At 46.0% G+C, this 13,420-nt stretch overlaps 1 protein-coding gene across 1 annotated transcript; it reads left to right on the plus strand.

The window, feature by feature from the left end:
• Positions 1–1,463: 1,463 nt before the first annotated feature.
• Positions 1,464–3,208, plus strand: LOC113409246 (maestro heat-like repeat-containing protein family member 2B). The gene is made up of 2 exons (XM_026662949.1): positions 1,464–1,668; positions 2,834–3,208. The coding sequence occupies exons 1-2, from the start codon at positions 1,579–1,581 to the stop codon at positions 3,095–3,097; spliced, it is 354 nt and encodes a 117-aa protein (XP_026518734.1). The 5' UTR covers positions 1,464–1,578; the 3' UTR covers positions 3,098–3,208.
• Positions 3,209–13,420: the final 10,212 nt, after the last annotated feature.

Consider the following 13,420-nt stretch of genomic DNA (forward strand, 5'->3'; position numbering starts at 1 on the left):
TAATGGTTAGATGTAAAGGGATAGAGCTTGGTTATCGTTTAAGGCCATTTCCAATTAGGGTGACCAGACAGCAAATGTGAAACATCGGAACAGGGGGTGGGGGGTAATAGGAGTCTATATAAGAAAAAGACCCCAAAATTGGGACTGTCCCTATAAAATCGGGACATCTGGTCACCCTCTTTCCAATTATTATTAATCAGTCCTAAAAACAGTGTTGGTGATTCAGAAACAGAAGAAGGGACTCCAATCTTTGCATGTACAAGATAGAAATCCCAGCATTGTTTAGAAGTGACTGATGAGCCTGGGTTTCCTGCCGAAGGTTTTGTCCAGACCCATCTCTTTTACAATGAGAGTTTGGTGGAGGGATTCACCTCTACATTGGAACCTGAGATCTATCTGCATGACTTGTACTTGAATATGAGATTAGATTTAAATACTGAGAGCAGAGAGGCTACTGAAACCAGACACACCCAGAAAGCTGCTCCAAGCTGAATACAGTGCTTGTTCAATCCTGTATCATTCACAATAACATACCACTACTGTTAACTTTCAGACATTTAGGGTGTAATCCTGACTCCATTACAGTCAACAGGAGTTTTGCCATTGACTTCGATGGGGCCAAGATTTTACACTATGCTGATAACAGCATAGCACATGGATCCTTCTGTATGAATATCCATGCAATAGAGGTTCAGTTTCATGAATCGTTACAGTACTTTTTCTCCTTTTCTCCACTCCAGGCCAGTCCATGAACCTGGGGTCAGCGGCGGAGGAGCTGAGATGTCTCCGTGAAGCACTAACAGCTCCAGACCCTGAGGCTCTGTTTCAGGCGTCTTCCAAAATGGCTAGGGTAACTGACTCAAAAAGCTTGTGTGGATGTTCTAGTGGCGGGGCACTATTCATTTCACATTTAAGCTTTTATGATGCCTTTCCGTACTTGGAGTGAGCTGTGGGAGCGGGGCATTCATTGCTAGTAACCAGCAAGATGCTTTTCATAGATGTGTGCTATGAATGCCATGTAAAAACCAGATGCCACAGAATGTTGCACGCACATGAAAATACGCACGCAGCTGCGCACACATGTACCTATCCAGCCATCCACGAGAAAAAACTGTGGAACATCAAGCTGAGAAACCACCCAGTCTTCATTCTGTCACTTTGTGGGTTTGCCTTAGCCTATGTTTGTGTGCATGCCTCTCTCTACTTCATTGGATAAGTTGTAAAAAGATGCCGTGTATAGAAGAGAAACAAACTGGAAACTTCCCTCCTGCATCTCCAGTACAATGTTGTGCTAACTGTGCCACAGAGGCTTTGGCTCTAACCTGATCTCATTAGTGTCGAATACAAAAACGTCGTCTCTAGACTGTCGAGAGAATTGTAATCCCAAATGGCTCACTAGACATGAGGCTAATTAACAATTTGCTGATGCATATATCTTTTCATAGAGATATTAGGCCTCCATTTTTAAAAAGCCAGACATCATTGCAGTCTCTCCTGTTTTTGATTTGTTCCCAGGTTGTTAGTGAGTACTTTCCTTCAGAACAGGCCACAGACTTTATTAAGGCCACATTGGGTGGTATGTTGTCTGCCAGCCCCACCTGTGCCACGGCAGCTGGACTGTGGATGAAGATCATCCTGAAGGAGTGTGGAGATGCCATGCTGGACAAGGTAAAACGGGAAACTGGAGAGGTTTTCTGCCTAAACTCTAGGCTTTTAGATCTTTGCCCTTATGTGTAATGAACAAAAATCTTGCTGTTTCTCCCCCTCGGACATAGAGTCGATTCCATCTCTGTTCCTACCCTAAGATAGGCAATGGCAGAATCAATCGCAGTAGACAGAGATAATCCAAGGGAAAAGGAAGATGGTGGGTTATTTATTTGTCTAGCTTGTTGCCACAGTATTCAGCCAAGAAAGGCTTGAAAAAACAGACTCTGGGGAAAATACAAGAAGACAGAATGACTGGCACTTGGAATCATCCAGTTCTTAGGAGGCCTATGGCTAAGGGCTACCTGGATAAAAATAGCACTGTGGTCATTCCCAGTCAGTCTGGAGCCTGGGCTCTGAGACCCACCCTCTTGCCAGGTTTCAGAGCCTGGGCTCCAGCCCAACGAGGAACAGCTACACTTTTACACTGCTGTGGGGTTTTTTTTTGCTGTGTAGAAATACTCTTTAAGAATAGAAGGGGGGAGGGAGGGAGAAAACTATAGTGTCTTTGGGATCCACTATTTATATGCCTTATTCTGGAGCCCAGTGCGTTAGGGCTAGATGAAAGGAGCACTCCACAAATCTTCTAACAAGGCTGGTGAAAGGTCTCAGGACAGGGAACCCTCGCAGCAGAACTGCCATGTTTGCACAGTGTTTTGAAGATGTGAAGGGTTAGGAGTGAATATGAGAGGTCGTCACCTGTTCATAGTCCCAGGTATTTGCACACTGTGTTTAAAGCACTTGCATATTTTGTGCTTGTGGTTGTTTATGAACTCCGCATTCTTCGAGGCAAATGGTCAGATTTGGCTGCTTAAATCACACCTGCAAAATGTGGGCAAGGAAAGCCTTCTTTTGTGCATGCGAACGGGTTTATTTAATGCATAGCTGGGCACCACCACATTAAATTACCTGGTATGTATATGTGTGTGTCAGTGTTAGTTTTTACAGCCAAGTGTGGGCAATTTTTGTGGGTTAAATTTATGCAGACATATTTGAACATTTGTTTCTTGAAGTGAAGAATTTCTAAAAAAGCAGCAACTGGCTAAATGGCTAAATAAAGGTTTTGATTCTGTAGAATGAATGGAGAGAAAGAAAAAGGGACATTTCTTTCTGGTTTTGTTCCTTCCAGGTGCCAGATATCCTGGTTATAATATATAGCCACATGCCTACTATCCAGGAGGGCAGCTTGAGGCAGTTCCTGGTGGAGGCGGTGTCCATTTTAGCTCACCGTGACCTAGAGACAGTGATCTCCAGCCTCCTCGGCGAACCTCTGCCGATGAACAGGTATATACCGCTACCTATTGCGTTCATCTTGGTGAAACATGGATCCCACAGCTTTACTGGGAGATGTAGGGCTTTATTTAAGCAGCAGACAGTTTGGGATAATTCCTAAAGGTTAATAGCCTGGGTCTTTCTGCAGGAAGGTCCAAGAGCATGTTAAGGTGGGGTGCGGAGAGAAATTAAGTGTCATTCTGTTTCCATTAATTAATAGCTGCTTTGATATCCTAAAGACCTATCTTTACTGGTATAACTGGAGTGTATTGTTGGAAACATCTACCTCTCTAGACACCTGAATTGACCTCACTCTGGAAATTAGCAGTGGCTGTTGGTTTCCTGGTAGCATGACAGCTTCAAGTCCAAATCCCTGGCTGATTACAAAGAATAGAGCCAATATTATCATCAGACCTCTGCTTGGTATCAGTCAGGGTGTGGCTGCTAGAATAGAGTTGCTGTCCTGGGTACTTAAAACTGGACTGGAAGCAGATCCATCATTTCCTTTAAAGATCCCTAACTGAGTTATCAGTTATCAGTGCTGGAATCTAAGACCATAAGAACGGCCATACTGGATCAGACCAAAGGTCCATCTAGCCCAGTATTCTGTCTTCCGACAGTGGCCAGTGCCACATGCTCCAGAGGGAATGAACAGAACAGGTAATTGTCAAGTGATCCGTCCCGTTGCCCAGTCCCAGCTTCTGGCAAACAGAGGGTAGGGACACCCTTTGTGAAGGGGACATAGGATGACCACAAATATTTGGTCTCATAGTTGTATGTCCAGTGTGGCAAATTGCCGGCACTATTATGTTGCGTCCCGCACTTTCTCCTCTTGTGGGGGTGCAGGGCACCGTTTCTCACCCCTGAACTGGGGTATCAACTGTCCCATTAGTGTCCCAGAAAAGGGGAGTGGAGAGGGAGGGACCTGGGCCCACCCTCTACTCCAGGTCCCAGCCCAGGGGCTCTAGGGATAGCAGTGAACCACTTGAACTAGCGATTCCTTCCCCTGGGCTACTTCCCTCTCCGGCCCTTCAGCCTGTGGGGCTTCCTGCCCGCTCTCCGCTTGGGCCAAGTTTCTCCCAACCCCTTGTGTCTGTAGAGTCCCTCTGCTCTGCACAAGCCGGGTTTCCCTTTACCTAGGGTCTTGGTCTTCTGGCCCGCCACAGCACTTCTCCAAACTGCTTCCTCCAAACTGCTCTCTGCTCCAACACCAAACCACTCTGCTTCAGCTCCTCCAACTGTCTGATTGAAGCAGGGGGGGTTTATCAGGTGACTGGCTTTAGGTGCTCTAATTGGCTTAATTGGTTTCAGGTGCTCTAATTAATCTGTAGCAGCCTCTCTTCCCTCTACAGGGACTAAGGCTCTCATCATCCTGGGGCTTACATATCTCCCATCTATCACTCTCCTGCTGTCCTCTGGCCGTGCTATATCACACCAGTTAGTAGGAATATGGCTTTTCCTTCATCAACTTGCCTTCCAATCCCTAGATCTTTGGAGCCACATGTTCATGATTCCATATTTACTGGAAAATGGGAAAGCAGGAACTGAGGTTGGCGCTCTGTGTCCTGTCCTTCTGAAGTCTAGTATTAATGGTGAGGCTGCAGTAAGACTAGGTCACTTAACCTAGTTCTGTAACTGGAAACTCAATATTTAAACACGAGGGGCGTTAAAGGAGGACAGTACTCCTAACTTTCTCATCATTGGCAAGGAGAAAATTTGGTCTTTACTTAAATATGACGTATTCAGTCTGAGCCACAAAAGTGTCCAGGGGTCACATGTAACTTCTGTTAAATTGCAGTGACATCGCTGAGCTGTGGAGATCTCTGGGGGGAGACCCCTTGCTTGCCACTCAAGTGCTAAAGATCCTCATAGACAAAATAAAGACTCCAACAAGACAAGAAGGCCGCATCACCTCAGAGACTGAAATCGACAGGGATTTGGCAGCTGCTGAACCTCTCTCAGTAAGTAAAGACAGACATGTCTTTCAGGCTTTCCTCTGCCCTGTGACAATCCTGCTGATGCAAAGCTAGAAGTGTGGTATAATATTGCTGTGTGGGCACTTCTCCTCTGCTGTACTGTTTCCCTCAGTCCAGCTCTGCTGTCTGTGGAACAAATACGGCAGTTTTAGAGTACGTGGCTGATTTACTTAATAACATCTGGCAATTAGCAAGTCTTTGAACCAGGTTTCTCACAGTGCTTTGCAAATATTCCTTAGGACTCACAACATGCCTTGGTAGGTCATCCACATTTGTACAGATGTGGGAAACTGAGCCACGAGTTAAGCGAGTTGCTCGCAGTCATTCAAGTTACTGGCAGAAGTGAGAATTTCGTACAGCAGATCTCAGAAGGGGAGAGAGGCTGTGATGGTGTTGGGAAGAGCTCTCAGTTTTTACCATGCTCTCCTTTCAGGCAACATGTGCCATCTCTGAGGTGGTGTCAGCACTGGAGTCGAACAAAGCTGTGCAGGAGCTGCTCCCAGAGTTGTTTCCTGTTCTCCTGCAGCAGGTCAGCCGAACCCTAGGACAAGAGATGCCTTTGCCCAGGATAAGCAGCGGGATGCTATTCCGAGAAGACCTACAACATACTGAGGGCGACCCTTGCCGGTAATTAGAAGGAAGGGAGAGAAACAAAGAGAATTGCAATAGAGTTGTGTGACACTCCCCAGGAGTTCCCAGGGTTACGAGGCACCTTACCATTGCCTGCCCTTAGAGTGAGGAAGTCTTGTCTGTGCCTGATGTGGGTCAGTTCCCTGAAATGACCAGGCTCTGGCAAAACAAACACTGCCATCCAGACCTCCTCAGACCTCAGACTCTTTGTACAGGTTAGTGATAGGCACACACCAACCCCCGAGTCTTCTGACCGTTCCATATAGTGTCAAGACCTTTATCCACTGAACACCCACAGAATTACCAGGCCTGCTGTTCCCAATGGAACAGTACACACTAGTTTATTACTTATACTTTAGACTCTATACTTTATTACTTATGCTATACGGCAAAACACACAGCACTTAGATATATTTGAAGATATATTTAAGAACAGAGATGATCAAAGAACAGAGATTCCAGTGATAGTGAGTAAGAATGTGAGCAAAAAATGGTTACATGTAAAATGAAATCGTAACATGCTCTTAGAGACTAAACTTAACCAACAGCTTAACCTCCTGTCTAAAGATGTTTCTCACCCAAAGTTCTCAACCACGCCTGATAGCAACCCTGCTGTCCATATCACTGTCCATCTACTTCCTAAGTGAAAGATGCCAGGGTGTCTTCTTTGTCCCCCAAATATACTAGAGCACACCTTTGATGTGTACCCCAAAATTGGGTCCCCACCCCCTGTCTACTTCCTGTTACTTTTCTTTCTTTGAAGTTCTCACAGTCCTTCTGAACTGAATGTGAACCCTACATGCTTAATTTACAGATAAAGAAACAGATGGATAAACATTTCTTCCCTGAAAGAAAACCATTTTCCCACCTTTCCTGGTGACTAGTCCCTAGACACAGATCATAAGAATGTAATTTTCAATGCATATACATGACTCTTTACACCGCATCTGTACATGTGTTTCACAATGATATTGGTGACATGGGCTTTTATTTGAGACTCATATGGCAATCTTTTAGTGAACTAGAATGTACATACCAGACCACTCTGCACCCACTCTGTGCCCCTCGCCAGTTAACACTAAGAGATTCCTGAGTCATCAGTTGACTTCAGCTCTGATAGCCCATTAATGTACATTTCCCACCAATCTCACAACATTATTAGTTTCTATTATTGTTGTGTTTCTTTATTCTGTGCCAACAAGGTGCTCAAATTACAGACTTCAGGGTTTTATAATGTCTCTGAATTTTCCTAGGAAACCAGGATCTAAACTCTGTTCACGGATGGGCAGTGGCTATAAAATAAACATAAGTACTACTTCACACAACACACGGTCAACCTGTGGAACTCATTGCCAAGGGATGTTGTGAAGGCCAAAAGTGTAACTGGGTTAAAAAAGAATTAGATAAGTTCATGGAGGACAGGTCCATCAGTGGCTATTAGGCAAGATGGTCAGGGATACAACCCCAAGCTCTGGGTGTCCCTAGGCCTGACCGCCAGAAACTGAGACTGGACAACAGGGATTGGATCACTTCATGATTGCCCTGTTCTGTTCATTCCTTCTGAAGAAGCTGGCATTGACCACTGTTGGAAGACAGTATACTGGACTAGATGGACCATTGGACTGACCCAGTAAGGCTGGTCTTATGTAATGGCCACAGTGAGTCAGGTTTTCAAACATGGGTGCCTAAGCTTTGTCCACAAAACTTGAATTTGTTCACATGGATGGGTACCTAGCTAGGTGATTGCTGGCGCTGCAGACACAAGTGTTCTGCGCCTGCCGTTGGCCCATGTGCAGGCCTATTTTAGGTACCTGTATGTGAGGGGTGGTATGCTGTGCCCCGGCCTCTTCCATGAACACAGACTGCGCTGAGACCCTCCAAAGTGTTCTCGGGATGCCCGCTCCTGAGATCCTGGTGGTAAGGGCTCTGATGACTGTTTGACCCCAATGGATGATCTTAAGTCACTTTTACTCTTGACCTTTGTTTTCTTTCTCCTCCCTCTTGTCTCTCAGGGGACTTCTGCATCCTCACCTTCTCTGTGGCTTGTACTTTCGTGTCTAGGTTCCTCCAGCCCCTTTACATATATTTCCTCTTTACCTGGCCCTTCAGGTTTTGTTTCCACCCTCCTGAGCCTCCATACATGCCTTGGTGTCCCTGTTAGAAAGGGATGCCAGTCCATGCCCAGTAGAAGGCAGTGGGGCAATCCATCCACTACCCCTACATGTTTCTGCCTAAACTTCCCCTTGATTTCCAGAGTCACCTCTGCCATTGGGCAGAATTTATTGTCCCCATGTACATAGTCAGTTTTGATCCTACCTCTGGGAAGTATCCAGTGGGGTTTCACTAACTCCTGCCCGATTAACAAACAGGATGAAGCTGTGTCCATTAGTCCCTTTGGTGGCTCCTCCCTACCCATACCGATATGGTAGGTACTTTCTTTTTTCTTCCCTGCCTGGGAGTCTTATCCCAGCCACAAAACTGTGCAAACCCACAGTCTATTTTAGGACAGTCTCTTTTTAGATGTCCTTCACGTCTATGTCGGTAGCACACTGTAGGATAAGCTCCCACTACAGTTCCTTGAGGCGCCTCCCTCTTCTTCTTGCTGCCCTTCCCAGCTGGAGGCACTCTGGTCCTTCTCAAATCTAGTCCCTTAAACCACTGACTCACTCTGGGAATGTCCGCCTCTGCAAATTCCTCTGTAACTTTAACTGTGGGGTCCAGATTAACTGGCTGGCGCCACGTAACCCATGCTCGGGTATGCTCAGGGAGACCCTGAAGAAACTTCCAGAATCATGCAGTCCATGACCTCCCCCACAGTTTGAGTATCTGGCCTTACCAATGAGTGGCCCAATCTTTTAATTTCTGTCCAAATGCACAGAGGCATAATCCCTCAATCCATCTTTCAACTCTCCATTTCTGGCAGTACTTTTCTGTGAACAGGCCCCACCTAGTCCAGCATGGCTGCCTTAATCATGTCATAATCTCTTGCCTGCTAATCACTAAGACCCATATATGTGCTTCCCCGGTTAAATAGGGTGTCAGTTGAAGGCCCCACATTGTTCTGTCCCTATGAGGTCTCACTGCTGCTCCTTTAAGAGTAACCAAAAACACATCAGGGTTGTTCGCAGGTCCCATTTTACAGAGTCTGATCTCCTGTGCCTGGTTTCCATTTCCTGTCACAGGACTGGCCAAACTTTGGAGGAGTTGTTGCCAGACCTGGGCTTGCTCCTGTATAAATTCCTGAAGGCTCTTTTGCTGTTAAACCTACCAGGCAAGCAAAGGCTGTTTTTCTGCATGGTGGGATTGTTGGAAGGTCTGTAGGGTCTTCTACACCAGCAGTTCTCAACCAGGCCGGTTTTAGGGAGTCCGCTAAGCAGGGCTGGCATTAGACTAGCTGGGGCTTAGGGCAGAAAGCTGAAGCTCTGAGCCCAGCCACGCTGGAGCCCTGAGGCCCAGCACCTGCACTAAAGCCCCGAGCCTCTGCATCCCATGAGGTTAAAAACCAGAGCCAGGAGCCCCAAACTCTGATGCCTGGCAGGGCAGAGGCCTGGAACTGGGCCATGGAGTATTTGTAGCATGTTGAGGGTGGGGGGAGGCTCAGAAACAGAAAGGTTGAGAACCCCTGTTCTACACTTCTCTTTGTTGCTTCACCATCCATTTCAGTGTTCCCTCCATCACCCGGACTGCCAAAACCTCTACACCGGCTTCTCCAACAGGCTCTCCATTTGCATAGATAACAGGGAAATCCCTGATGAGCCCCCAGCTGTGACAGAGAGGGGTGTTGCACCCCCACATCTTCCACAAACACAGACCGCATTGAGACTTTCTTGCTTGTAAGCACCAACATATAGTCTATTTAATCCCCCTACCAATACATAGCACCTTTATATTGTATCTCAACTTTCTAAACTCTTCTCCAAAAGTGGGGGCTAAGGTGTTTCCACTCAGAGACCTCACTTTGTCAGGCTCTCCTAGCTTTTTGTCTTTCAGTTTCTCCTAGCATGACCAGACAGCAAGTGTGAAAAATCAGGACAGGGGGTGGGGGGAAATAGACACCTGTATAAGATAAAGCCCCAAATATCGGGACATCTGGTCACCCAAGTTTCTTTCTCTGTCTGTTCCCCTCAAAGAGCTCCTGCCCATGTCCTTTTGTACAGTTTCCCTGTTAATGGAATGATTGGTTCCTTGACTCACTAGCCCCAATCTGACTTCGTAATCAGGTACACCTCTGTCCAATTAGGCCTTCTGTGAGGAACCAAATTAGTACTAATAGTGACCAGAGTGCTGATTCAAGTGCAAACCCTCAGCTCTCTGTCACATCATAAATGTCCATTAGTGATCACCACACTCTATGCCCCCAGTGTTTGGGTCCTGATCATGTATCTTTTCCATATCATTGTACTCTGCTAGTGCCCAGACTCCTTGCAGAAAGGGAAAAATGACTGCAAAATTTTGTCCCTAGCAAAACTAGTCATATGAGATGTATGAGACTGAAACTTACCTCCCGGCATCAAGTCCTTCCAGGGACACTGGTGTCCAGGATATTGCCAATGGATGAACTGTCGATGAACAGCAGACCTGACAAGTAACCGGGGCTTCCTCGCTCTGTTCAGGCTGCACCTTCCTACTGATTGCTGCAGTTCTGTGCCTCTCTTTCCCCAGGCTTTCTATCCAAGCATTAGAGGCTGTGCTTTTCAAAGCTGGGAATGAGAGACTGGTGAGAGCGCTCAGGGAGCAGAGAACACAGAGTCTGCTTGAAAACCCCAAGACTCACCATGATGGAGTGTGTCTGCTGGTGAGGTAAGAGATCTAGGAGGCATGATTTTATCCTTGGGAATCAGTAGCAAATAGAGTGGCTGAGAGGGAACCTCCAGTTTATAGCTTTGTGGGGGATGCCCTGGGTGGAAACACATAGCTCCCATTCTTAGATATCAGTGCTGTATGCTCAGAGCAGCTGAGTTTTTGAAGTGTGCAATCTACCCCATAAGCGGTTTATTTTGTCTTCCAGTGTTCTGCTAAGATCTGGACTAATAACACCTGAGATCTTACAGAGCCTCCTCCCCTGGGTGAATTCCCCAACAGAAAACCTCCGAGTCACCAGCACAGCTTTCCTTGCCCAGGTAAGACAGAGGGTTCTGAAGAGCAATTTCACCATTAGACTGTTGTCTCATGTTTGCCTTTCTTTCGGGAGTTGTACAGTTCAGTTCATAGGAGTAATTGTCATTTTAGATAGTAGAATGGGTCCTCCTTTATATGGAAACCTCACAAGGAATTTCATTACACCTTTCTGAGTCATTCTCTCTCTGATATTTTTATTGCTGTCATTGCCTATGCTAGCTACACAACCACTGGTGCTGGCTGAGAGAGATACAGACAGAGTTTGAATTCCTGGACCTCTTCTGCCAAGTCCTAGTGCTGATACTAACCAACAGCTCCTGATTTTGGTTTAGCTCAGCAGATCTTCTGAATGAACCTTAGTGTCCTAATACTATAAAACAAGCAACATACAAATACATTCACATCTATCTTAGGTTCTCATTACTGTAGTATCTGAGTACCTCAAAACTCTTTAATGTCTGTATCCCCACGACACTCCTGGGAGGTAGGGAAGCACAATGATTCCTATTTTACAGGCAGGGAGCTGATGCACAGAAGGGCTAAGTGATTTGCCCAAGGTCTTTGAGGGGGCAGAAAATTGAACCTGGGTCTCCTAAGTCCTGGGCTAGTGTGATAACAGCTGGACCATCCGCCCTTTCCACAGCCTTCCTCTAACATTGGCATCATATTTCCCACTTATGCTAAGCAGCTATCTTAGGGGCTCATCTGGTTCTAAGAAAAACAATCTATCTGTGCCTGTGATGGGCTGTACTTGGGCTTTGAGGCTCCTTACAAGAGGCCCCGTGGTCCTACTACACCCTGCCCCAGGAAAACAGCCACAAATCTGGGTCTGACTAGAGAGGACTCATGAAAGCAGCCAATCAGAGCCCATCAGGCTCAGCTAAAAGGAGCTGCAGGGCCTTAGCGTGTCAGTTCCTGGCAGGACCTGGAGGGGCAAGAAAGGGTGCTGCTCTCTGGCCACAGAAATTCAGGGGCTAGCCAGAGTTTGATTCTGGCAGCATTTGCTTAAGCTGGATTTGCAGGAAGAGGGTCCCTAAGAACTTTAACCCGGAGGTGAGGGTGAAGCTAAAAGTGGCCGGTAGGAAGAAGCAAAAATGAACTGAAATCAAGCAGTGCCTAGCTACTGTTTCCAGGGTCCATGGTTTGGAACCCAGAGTTATGGGCAGGCCCTGGTTCCCCTACCATCTACAGTGGCATAAGCCCCACGGAGGGGACAATGCTTATGGAGAGCTTGAACAAAGGGCAGAATTTCAAGAACCCAGAGCTGGGGCTGGAGACCCTAGTGAGGGCAATGGGATTGTTCTTGACTACCCCAGAAGGGGTTCATTTGGACTTTGGGACGCAGCCAGAGGCCTGAGACACAGAAGACTCACTGAGGTCGGCTGGCAGGGTGCGCCAGGGGTGAGAAAAGGACTGTGGTACCAGACCCAGCCACTAAGAGGCTCTCAAGAGGTGAGTGGATCCCTATTATAGTGCCCAAAAGGAAAGCTCCATGTTTTAAGACATTTCTCATTTGTGTGGAATAATAAAGTTACAGTGTCTTATGTGCCAAGTATCAGAGGGGTAGCCATATTAGTCTGTATCCACAAGACTGTGGCTGTAGGAGGACTCCTTGTTGTTTTTAGTGTATTCCATGTCTGCTCAAATTATATTGCCAATCTTAATGATCATATTGGGGCTAATGGACATGTTGATTTTATTTCAGCTAATGAGTGATCCCATGCTCAGGGAGAAGAAGTTCCTTAAGTCTGTCCTGAGCATCTTGGAAGAAAGGTCACACGATAGGAACAGCATTGTCCGCCAGATGGCTGTGAGAGGCCTGGGAAATTTAGTTTATGGGGCACCTGAGAAGGTAAGAGAGATTACTGAATAGAATGCAGCATAACTAGAGAAACCAAGAGAGAGAGTTGTTCAGAGTTTACAGAGGCTGCACAAAATGCACTAGGCCAAATTCTGCTCTCTCATATACCCTAGTAACCTCTTTGCAGTAAATCTAGAGCAAGCTGGATCCTTTGGTAAGCTGGGCATAAGTCAACCATGTGCACTTTAATATGACCATATGTAAATGTATACATCTGGGAACAAAAAATGCAGGCCATACTTACAGGATGAGAGACTCTATCCCAGGAAGCAATGATGCTGAAAAAAACTTGAGTCGTGCCAGATAATCAGTTGAACATAAGCTCCCAATATGAAGCTGTGGCTGAAATGATCCTTGGAGGTATAAACAGAGGAATCTTGAAGAAGAGTAAAGAAGTTATTTTCCCTCTGAATATGGCACTCATGTGAGCACTGCTGGAATACTGTGTCCAGATCAGGTATCCACAATTCAAGAAGGATGCTGATAAATTAGAGAGGATTCAGAGAAGAGTCGCAAGAATTATCAAAGGATTGGAAAATATACCTTTCGTGATAGACTCAAGGAGCTCAATCTATTTAGCTTTACAAAGAGAAGGTTAAGGAGTGACTTGAGGACAGTCTATAACTACTCACATGGGGAATAAATTTTGATAATGGGTTCTTCACATTAGCAAACAAAGGTATAACAAGATTCAATGGGGAAAAATGAAGCTAGGCTAATTCAGACTGGAAATAAGGCATACATTTTTAATGGTAATTTTAATTAACCATTGGAACAATTTACCAAAGGTGGTGGTGGAATCTCTGTCACTAGCAATTTTAAAATCAAGATTGGATGTTTTTCTAAAAGATACACTCTA

The sequence above is a fragment of the Terrapene carolina genome, unplaced genomic scaffold (genome assembly GCF_002925995.2).
Source record: "Terrapene carolina triunguis isolate 2854851 unplaced genomic scaffold, T_m_triunguis-2.0 Scaffold31534, whole genome shotgun sequence".
NCBI classification, from domain to species: Eukaryota; Metazoa; Chordata; order Testudines; family Emydidae; genus Terrapene; species Terrapene triunguis.